Source organism: Colias philodice, chromosome 31 (genome assembly GCF_061535455.1).
Source record: "Colias philodice isolate Cphi_HAF_F1 chromosome 31, ilColPhil1 Martin Lab GWU primary, whole genome shotgun sequence".
Lineage (NCBI taxonomy): Eukaryota > Metazoa > Arthropoda > Insecta > Lepidoptera > Pieridae > Colias > Colias philodice.
In genome coordinates, this window is record NC_143116.1 from 964,947 (window position 1) to 976,098 (window position 11,152).

At 31.7% G+C, this 11,152-nt stretch overlaps 1 protein-coding gene across 1 annotated transcript; it reads left to right on the top strand.

Moving 5' to 3' along the window:
• Window positions 1–6,757: 6,757 nt before the first annotated feature.
• On the top strand, window positions 6,758–10,653 carry Galt (Galactose-1-phosphate uridylyltransferase). Its single transcript, XM_089713903.1, has 8 exons — window positions 6,758–6,820; window positions 7,491–7,654; window positions 7,853–7,980; window positions 8,218–8,295; window positions 8,603–8,755; window positions 9,058–9,133; window positions 9,275–9,494; window positions 10,265–10,653. The coding sequence occupies exons 1-8, from the start codon at window positions 6,799–6,801 to the stop codon at window positions 10,480–10,482; spliced, it is 1,059 nt and encodes a 352-aa protein (XP_089570029.1). The 5' UTR covers window positions 6,758–6,798; the 3' UTR covers window positions 10,483–10,653.
• Window positions 10,654–11,152: the final 499 nt, after the last annotated feature.

Sequence of the window (11,152 nt, forward strand, 5' to 3'; positions counted from 1 at the left end):
AAACTACGTGTGTCACTCGAGGACTGCCGCGGTAAAGCTATTGCATAGCATCGCATTGCTGTGCCGGTTGGAGTGCAGGGTGTTAGGTTTTTTCGTTACGGAATTTTTACATTCGGTCGCCGCGCTCAAAGTCTGAGATAAAAGCTATGCAATAGCTTAAAAATAATTCAAAACGACTTGGCACTATAAATTTACATACTTCTAGCAGCTTCGCCTGCGTGGAAAAGATAAATTTTCATGGTACGAACTTTCATCCCCTATTTTATCCCCTTGGTACTTGAATTCATCAAAATATTTTCTTAGCGGATGCCTACGCCCTAACATCTACCTGCATGCCAAATTTCAGCCCGATCCGTCCAGTGGTTTGGGCTGTGCGTTGATAGAGCACTATGTCAGTCAGTCAGTCAGTCAGTCACCTTTGAGGTTTATATATTTTTTACAATAATATTCATATTAAATTCTAATCTTCCTCAAAAGGAATTTCTTAATTCAGCATAGTATTTTGAATTTTCTAACACAACATACAGATAAAGTGTGCAAGATTAAAATTTAAAACCTAGTTTATTTTTAATCTATGAATTAAATAAATAACTCCTCAATAAGAAAACATCATACTTATTTATACGTTAAAAATATTAAATACCATAAATAGTCAAAACTAGTTTAAAATGTACAAAAAGTGAAAAATGTAGAGTCCTTCTGATTTGTACATTCTCCATGATCTAAATTCTAACGTATAATATTTTGACCAACCGCCCTACAAATCCAATTCAGTGATAGAATTTATTTTATGCCCCTTTAATGTCTAAATCTACATCCACGCCATCTATCATCTATAACAGTTCTTTGGCATATTATTATATACTAGCTGCGCTCCGCGGTTTCACCCGCGTGGATCCGCTCCTGTTAGTCTCAACGTGATGATAAATAGGCTATAGCCTTCCTCAATGAATGGGCTATCTAACACTGAAAAAATTTTTCAAATCGGACCAGTAGTCTCTGAGATTATCGCGTTCAAACAAACAAACTCATCAGCTATAGATTATGTATACTGATATATTATATGTAATACTAGCAGTCCGCCCCGGCTTCGCCCGTGGTACATATTTACGTTTTCTCTACATAAGAACCATCCTCGTACTTCAAGGAATATAATAAAAAAAGAATTATCGAAATCGGTTCAGCCGTTCTCGAGTTATGCGCTTACCAACACATTTTGCGATTCATTTTTATATATAAGATTATAGTAGAGTCATTTTTCATCCATTTATGGAATTAAGATGTAATAATATTATGTAAAAAATCATACTGAAAAACCTATAAGTATTCTCTTATACAAAATAAAAATAAAAATGAATATTAATCGAATGTTGGTAAGCGCAACACTCGAGAACGGCTGAACCGATTTCGTTAATTATTTTTTTATAATATTCCTTGAAGTACGATGGTTCTTATGGAGAAAAAATGTAAACATAACCACGGGTGAAGCCGGGAACTGCTAGTAATCCATACTAATATTATAAATGCGAAAGTAACTCTGTCTGTCTGTCTGTTACTCAATCACGCCTTAACTACTGAACCAATTTACATGAAATTTGGTGTATAGATATTTCGAAACCCGAGAAAGGACATAGGATAGGTTTTATCCCGGAAATCCTACGGGAACGGGTTTTTATTGAAAACGCGGGTGAAGCCGCGGGCGGAAAGCTAGTATATTATATATTTTTTAAAGGTTTAATAAAATCTATCTTATACATATTATGTGTGTTGTAATTTGTACGAAAACTGAATACATAGTTTGTTATAAAAATTAGATGAATCAAGGCTATTAATTTAAAAAAAAAATAAAAAAAGCGTTTTGTATGATGCCTAATCAAATTGACAAAAAAATGAGCATAATATTTGAAACTATAACAAAATTAAATAGAGCTGTATCAGCGGTTCACAATCATTTTAAAATGAGATTTTTTTATTTGAATAGGTATATATTGAAAGTAGAAAAATTATTATCTATTTATTTATTTATTTATTTTATTTATTTACTCTTTATTGTACAATATATTACAATGAAAGTACATAAAACAAAACCATTTAAAATGTACAAACGGCGGCCTTATGGCTCAAAGCCATCTCTGCCAGGCAACCTTCAGGCAAAGGACAAATTATAACTTAAGGTAGCCAATAAGCAATAATAACGTTAAAAAAAGAAAAAAAAAAACTGAATTAAAACAAAGCATAATACATAAAACACTTATATGTATATAACTACAATATAATATATACATATATATTATCTTAATATATATAAATCTCGTGTCACAATGTTTGTCCTCAATGGACTCCTAAACCACTTAACCGATTATAATAAAATTCGCACACCATGTGCAGTTCGATCCAACTTGAGAGATAGGATAGTTTAAACATGTAGGTACCAGGGGCGAAGCCGGGGCGGACCACTAGTACTTGTATAAATATTTAATATCGTTTATAATAAATATTTTATATTAATAAAAGCATGAAGATATATCATATAATAATGCTAGAGTTGAATAAAGATATGGCCAATAAGTTTATTTAGTTTTATTTCCCTATTTTATCCAATTTTTGTGTATTTATGTCATACTAGAGGTCCGCCCCGGCTTCGCCCGTGGTACATATTTCGCAATAAAAGGTAGCCTATGTCCTTTCTCGGGTATCAAAATATATCCATACCAAATTTCATACAAATTGGTTCAGTAGTTTAGGCGTGATTGAGTAACAGACAGACAGACAGAGTTACTTTCGCATTTATAATAATAGTATGGATTAGGTATATGACATAAATACACAAAAATTGGATAAAACCTTTAATTCCTTCGCTACCTAGTATATCTATAATTGTTTATAAGCAATAATGATTATTATATAAGTGTATGCGGATATCTGCAAAACCTTGCTGCGGGGAACTGCTGCGGCATAATGCGCTAAGGTGCTATAGTCTATATCTATGAGAACTCTCTTGTATTTATGTTTATTTATTGTACCTTAAGAACTAGGATTATTTGCAATTATAAGACTAGTTGTTGCCCGCGGCTTCATCCGCGTGAAGATCTGTGAACTGTCAGGAGTATTATTGGATAGCTGTGCCCCGCGGTTTTATACGCAATGCCCCGCTCCTGTTTTAGCATTCCTCGATAAACGGGCTATCTAACACCGATTTTTTTTTCAAATTAGTTCCTGAGATTAGCGCGTTCAAACAAACGAACTCTTCAGCTTTATAATATTAGTATAGAAGTATAGATAACGCAAACTTATTGGTCTCATATTGACCGATTTCATTATTTTGTAAAGATATACAAAAAGACGCATCTAATAAAATATAATAAACCTGAAGCCTAAAGAGTTTGTTTGTTTGTTAGATCAACGCGCTAATCTCAGAAACTACGAGGCCGATTTGTAGTTTATTTTCAATATTGGGTAGCCTTTAGATCCATTTGCCATTTAGCATTTAGGCCATTAATAGAGGAAGGATATAGGCTATATTATATCATCTCGCTAAGTAATAAATAAATAAAATTTATTTTGCCAAAAACATTAACTTTACAAATAGGAACGAAGCTAGGCAGGTACAAACCGCAGGGCACGGCTAGTTTATGATAATATAATATAGAAAGGTTCTATAGAATGAACAGTACCTAAGTGTGATACACAAATATAATATTTAAACTACAAATTGATAGTTAATATGGTGTCTAGATGTAGATACAAACAGTATGAATTTTGTGTGTAAAAAAAAATAGTAAAATACATAAACATTAGTTATACTCTCTGATATAGGTAATAACAATTTTCATTAATATAATCACAAACTAGTAACTACCTAGTATCAAATATCACTTGATAAGTAAACCTACAAAGTTTTAAATAAATAAGTCTGTTTTAATGTTAAATGGGTCAAATCAAGTTTTAAGCGGACTTCCCTCTCATTCGCAATAGTACCTAGGCATAACCTAGGCAGCTGGCAGCTGGCAGTACAAATTGAATACTTGTTAATTTTAAGGTAGGTAAGTAAAGAAGGTAAGGTAGGTAACCAGAATATTTCTAGAATTAGTTATGATATTTAATATATCATGATAATTAAACAATAAACTATTTTAAGTAGTAAAATAAGTTACAAATAATTCGTCTTTAAAGCATATGAGCTTTCCTTAGTTCGACACTAGATGGCGTTGTGAGATGTTGGCGATTTTTTGTCTTGATAGAAAGCAACATTATTAATAGGATCGAATTGAGTGTATGAATCTTGCATGAATCAATGTAAAATAATTTAAATCTGAAAACAAAATTCACTCCACATCCATGATCTAACAGTAGACTTTAAAATATTGGTCACAAGTACGAAATTAATGTTCTATAATGCGCTATTTACATAAATCATTATAAAACTAAAGACTTATTAATAAAAAAATCGTCTACTTAATAGAGCTCTAAAATAACAGATTGAGAAATTAAAAATTATTTTCCAAAAAAGTTCGTCAAAATAACAGCGCCATCTGTGATTATTTTAGGAAACCGTCATTTGTAATAGCGCCATCTGACAATTTATCTTAGAACTAATACAATTTTAACGTTTACAAACATCGTATGTTTAATATGCGTCGTAGTTTTGCACATATCTACGAGATGGCGCTAATTAATTTTTAGTAGTAGTCCAAAACAGCAAAAAAATTATGATTTATGACTTATAGACTACAGGCCCATGTTGAAAAAATTATGGGTCATTTGACCCACCACCTGACCTATCTAGAATGATATAAGAGCATAAAATAATAAGATTCTGCACTATGACGTCACTTGTAAGCTGTCCACCTGAGTGCAGATGAGAATTCGAAGGTTCAGGTAGAGATTTTCTCCCCTTGTCTCCATGATTTTTGTACGGCGTTGCGGAATAATTGATTAAAAGTAGTATAGAAATAGTATGACACAGATGCCGTACAAAATCAAATGACCAAATTTACCCCGGCAACTGTCGAAAAATAAAAATAAATTCCGACTTTGTGGACCACCATTTTTGTACGGCATCTGTGTCATACTATTTCTATACTGCTTTTAAGCCATTATTCCGCAACGCCGTACAAAAATCATGGAGACAAGGGGAGAAAATCTCTACCTGAACCTTCGAATTCTCATCTGCACTCAGGTGGACAGCTTACAAGTGACGTCATAGTGCTGAATCTTTTTATTTTATGCTCTTATATCATTCTAGATAGGTCAGGTGGTGGGTCAAATGACCCATAATTTTTTCAACACGGGCCTGTAGTCTATTATTGCACGCCTCATAAGCGAAGCGTTGAGGTGGGTACTACTGTCACTTCGCGCAAAACATCTGATTTTTCAAACTTAAAATGTCTTTATGTATCATACATTGCACTTGTAAGATAATACATACACACACATATTAAGAAAAAACACTATTTTTAACGTTCATGATATTTTTGATGTCTTTTGTTATTTAAACTAGTTAAAAAACAGTTTAAAAAAGTTCTGTCTTGGACGTCCGTGTGTCTGTATGTGCGGATCCTTTTTCTTGTTAACACGATAGCGACCGAAATACTTTACTAATCGAGTCTTTTTTTTTTTCTCTTACGCTTGAGTATGCTCAGGAATAGAACCCTTTCATTTTTCAGGGTCTGATTCGATGTGGTTTAATTGTTATTAAATAAACAAAAATAATAATTAATAAATATTTATTAAAAAAAATTATGAGGCGTGCACTTTTGGATTTTCCAAATTTTATTTTAAAATATGCCTTAGTATAAAACCTTTGTGAAAATATTATACTTATTCGTAGTTTTAACCGCACCTATATCGTTTTTCGAAATAAAAATGTATAATGTACCTATTTAAATGAGGTTCACAAATACCAACAAAATGAAAAAGAAAGAAAAAAAAAATGTTGTGTGGTTTTATGAAACCACGGTAAAAGTGAAACTGTTCGAAGGGTTCCGAACACTGCTTTGTGTAGCGCATGTCGCGTGTATCGCGGCTGCCGAGTAGGGTACACGCGACATGCGCTACACAGACCAAAAAGTTTGAGACGATGTAATAAAAGTTTCACTTATCCAACTTTATAAACAAAAATGCTGTCTAGGTAATTTTTGTAAGAAACTTTTTTTATATTTAAGTAGGTATTTAAGATACGGATTATTATTTATAGTATTATCACAGTCTACTAAAACCTATGAAAATAATAATATTTATAACTACTGTGGTATTACATATAATAGAAGTGTCTAAAATATAGTATGTATTTATGTATCCTACATAAACAAAATAAAAGGAACTAAAACAATTTTCGGCGATATTATTTACAATTTTAAAGATAACTTTATTGCTCTGGTTATCACTACGTTTATACTATGTTATATTAGTGTTGTAAATTGCTAATACGTAGTGCGGTGAATGTGTTATCGATGAATGAGATTTTAATTATTTTGAATGAATTCACACACTGTTTAACTAAACTGTAAAGTAAAAATAGACTTAATAATAAATTATTCATAATTTTATTAATATAGTCCTTTGGGAGACTTACGTGGGGACACAGGTCCAACACGTAGGCTCTTTAGAGAATTTTAATTTGTTGTGGGACTATTATTTTTATTTTTATTCAACAACATCCCCATAAAACGATTCTTTTTCAAAACTATCGCTATTAAAAGTATCGACGTTTTTTACTACTTCCCTATTAACAACATCACTATTATTTGTAATCATCTAATCAGTAAACGCGGTGTAGGACGCGGGGACGTTCGTAAAATGAAGAAATTTATATCTACTGGTAAATAAAAATTATGTATACTTATAACAATATTTAATTAAAACTAACAATACATTCTATATTTTTTGTAGAACAAGATATATGCCTTCAACTTTTACATTTTCTTTCATGTTTATAAAAACTTTTTGGCGCCATCTATTAATAGCACAGATTAACAATAGTTTTGAACAACTGAACAAGATGGCGGAAGTTTAATTCTATTAATTAAAAGTTTATTAATATTTTTAATTTGTATTGAAATTAAATCGAATGTTATTTAGAATATTATGTATATTGTGCGACAAGGTTAAGGTATTGATTGACAATGTCAAGAGGTCATCACTATAATCAGGGTTGCTATTCTCATTGATTTACCAGATATTTTGGTAAAATTTGATGAAATAGATATTTTAGTTTTGCATCCAAAATGCTCTGTTTATTTTTATGATATTGTTTGTTATGAATTATTCCTTTGTTTATAGAATTAAGTATAATCGATAGACGTAGGTTTAGGACTTAAGGATTAGGATAGGTTTTTTAATTTATGCTGATTAAGTACCAGTTTTTCATTGCAGCACACTTCTCATATGTAATTGCATTTTTATTTTACTTTTTTCTTAATATTGCTGCTTTAAATATTTTCTTTTGAATTTGTTAAATTAATAATTAATCAAGCAACATATTATTTCAGATCACCAACACGTCCGCTACAATCCACTAAAGGATGAGTGGATTCTTGTGTCGCCGCATCGGTGCAAGCGCCCGTGGAGCGGTCAAACAGAAGACCCGCCGGAAGAACAGGCACCAGACCCTAATAACCCGTTGAGAGCGGGTGCTACAAGGGCTAATGGCCAGGTAACTGCCATTTAAAATAACATGTTAATATTAACGTGTTTGTTTTGTCATATATTTGTTGTAAAATAATTTTGTAACAGTTAAGCATTTCGAGACTGAGCTACAGTTCAATAATAACAAAATAAACTGTTCAAAAGGTTTGTGCAAAATGGTAAGTTTATTGAACAGTAATAACTTTTAAAATGTATATGATTGCAGAAAAATCCCAACTACACATCGACTTACGTATTTCCAAATGATTTTCCCGCGCTTCTGGAACGAGTTCCGGAACCTCCAGAGTCAGAGCATCCTTTATTTGTGTCGTCACAGGCTAAAGGCACTTGCAGGTTAGTTTATTAATAAGAATTAATGGCAAAAAATACTTCTTTTATTTACTACTAAAAATCTTCAAGGTATAAGCCAATCACATGCCAATCTAAATGGTTAACACATTATTTTAATAATTAAAAATATTTATTAATGTGCTTTCCTTAAAGCGTCCGTTGTCTTATTTATCAAGAGTAGTTTCATAAATGGAAACTATGTTTATGAACATAATTTTATTATATGAATTCTATTTTCAGGGTAATGTGTTTCCACCCAGATTCTTCCATGACGATTCCTCTGATGTCTGTAAAAGAAATACGAGCTGTCATTGATGAGTGAGTTCTTATAATATTTATTAACAGTAGAAAGTTATACATTAAACACACACAATAGACATACCATAATAAATTGTAGGTGTTAAAAACGGTACTATTTTATAAAATATACACACACTTAGCAAGCGCAATGATATGAAAATTATGTAAATAAATAAAAAATCGTTTATTGCTTCTCATAATACTCTGTAATGATAATAATATGCTTCTCTCATTTCAACTGGTAGTCTACAACTAGTTACTTATTATTAAATCTCCTTTATTTATTTTTACAGCGTAATTTAAATAAAATCTGTTATTTTTTCAGATGGATAAATCAAATGACAGAATTAGGTCGGCGGTTCACTTGGGTTCAGATATTCGAGAACAAGGGGGCTGTCATGGGGTGCTCCAACCCTCATCCCCACTGTCAGATATGGGCGTCTAGTTTCTTACCCAATGAACCTAGGGTTAAGGATAGGTGAGAAGTTTCGCTTACATTCACGAATTAGTGAGAATAATATACTATAATATACTTCTGAAAAATATCAATAGTGCTATTAATATGCACGTATGTATCTATAAATTATTTTATTATTTACTCATTCATGATGCAAATAAAACACACAATTATTTGACTAATTACTAAGACAGATCTAGATATCTATAATGAGCTGTTTTAAAATGAAATCGTATTTAGAGATTGAAAGGTTAAGTAAAGTATTCGACTTCAAACTATCATTTTAAATCTACTAATAATAAAAAAGATACCTTTTCTTTCAGGTGTCAAAAGGAATACTACATAAAATACGGAAAGCCTTTACTTGCAGATTATGTAGAACAGGAATTATTGAAAAAGGTATAATTTAATCTTATTTTATCTACATATTTTGAGCATTAGCATGTCGGGCATTTAATGTTAGTTGCACTATTTCTTTCAACAACAATAAAAATAAAATAGAAAAGTACAGTAATAACTAATTATTTTTCGATATTAAAGGAACGTATAATAATCGAAAACGAAGAGTGGGTAGCAGTTATTCCATACTGGGCATCTTGGCCCTACGAAACTATGCTGTTACCACTAAAAGGAAGACCTCAGAGAATGACAGATTTAAACGAGAATCAAAAGACGGCGCTGGCGGAAATAATGAAACAATTGAACACGAAGTTTGATAATTTGTTCAACTGCAGCTTTCCGTATAGCATGGGATGGCATGGTTAGTTTTGATACTTGTATTCATGATAATCTATACATCTATACAAATATTATAAAGAGGAAAGGTTTGATTTTTTGTTTGTTTGTTTGTTTGTATGAATTGAATAGGCTCCGAAACTACTTGGCAGATTTGAAAAATTCTTTCACTGTTGGAAAGCTACATCATTTCTGAGTGACATAGGCTAGGTTTTATCCCGGAAATCCCACGGGAACGGGAACTATGCGGGTTTTTTTTTTGAAAACGCGGGCGAAGCCGCAGGCGGAAAGCTAGTATTGATTATAGACAAATGCTTTCGGATAAATTTGTCGTTAACGTTTTAAACTAGTTGGAAATGTTTTTAAATTTTGTATAAGAAGCTTGCTTCTGAAACAAAAACGCTTCTATACGGTGAATGAATTTCTGACATGTAAGATGAACAAGGCCTTGGTATAGGCTGTATATTGTATTGACTTTTGTATCTATGTTACTAATTTTCGAACCGAATATTCGACCGAATCATTATGTTTGTAAGAATTTATAATTTTGTAATGAAATGTAGTGTTGTGTGATATATAATTGTTTACTGTAATTTATTATAGTTATATTGGCACGCTCAGTTACGAGCCAAAATGTATAAGTCTATGTAATCTTGTATTGTTAAGGGTTGTTCCAGTAGTTTTATTAAACTTTTATTGTTATTCAAAATTCACAAAGTAATTACCCAACGGAGCATCCCTAACTTATACTGCTATTATTATTGGTTAAAATTGCATTATTATAATTCATTTCAGGTGCTCCAACAGGCCCCTCTACATCCCCAGGGGATTCCCCGCACTGGATTTTTCACGGAATCTATCTCCCTCCACTCTTACGTTCCGCTAGTGTCAAAAAGTTCATGGTTGGTTACGAAATGTTAGCACAACCACAACGGGATCTAACACCAGAACAAGCGGCTGAAAAACTGAGAGAATGCGATCATTTGGTGCATTATAAGAATAAGAAAGATTAAAAGGTTAAGGGCAAGGTTTAGTGAGGCGTTAGAAGCACTAAAATATACTTACTACATAATAGATAGAAAACTGTTCATTGTGACTGATACATATGTAAATCATGGAAGCTTCTTTTCTACTTTAATTTACATCAAATGAATTTTTGAAATAAATAAATTTGTTATCTACAATTAACTAAGTTTTATTTTCACATGCCTGCAGTTATTGATAAAATTTTAACTCAAGCTTTTAAATTACTACCTACCATGCCTACACCGAAAAAAATAATACGTCATTCTTCACAATCATTTTAAAATTTATTGATCCAATATTTGCCTATAATTATTATTTAAGCAATTCAAATTATAATAAGAACGGTCAAGTATACACTATACAGCTGGATTCGATGCAGTTCTCAAGTGAACACCGTTTAAATCTGTTTGAAACATTGTGAGGGTATATGCAAATGAATTGTGAGCACTTTAACCGTAACCGCTAGAATGCATTTAAATAATAATCAATACTATCAATATTTAACTCAAATAATATAGTTGACAATGAAATGCGAATTTATTTTATACTTCGTAGTGAAAGGAAAACTTCCTTATACAATATATTTATATATGTATATGTATGTGTCTTACATTTAAATGGAATTTCCTGCATATGCGTCACACAATCCCGACGATG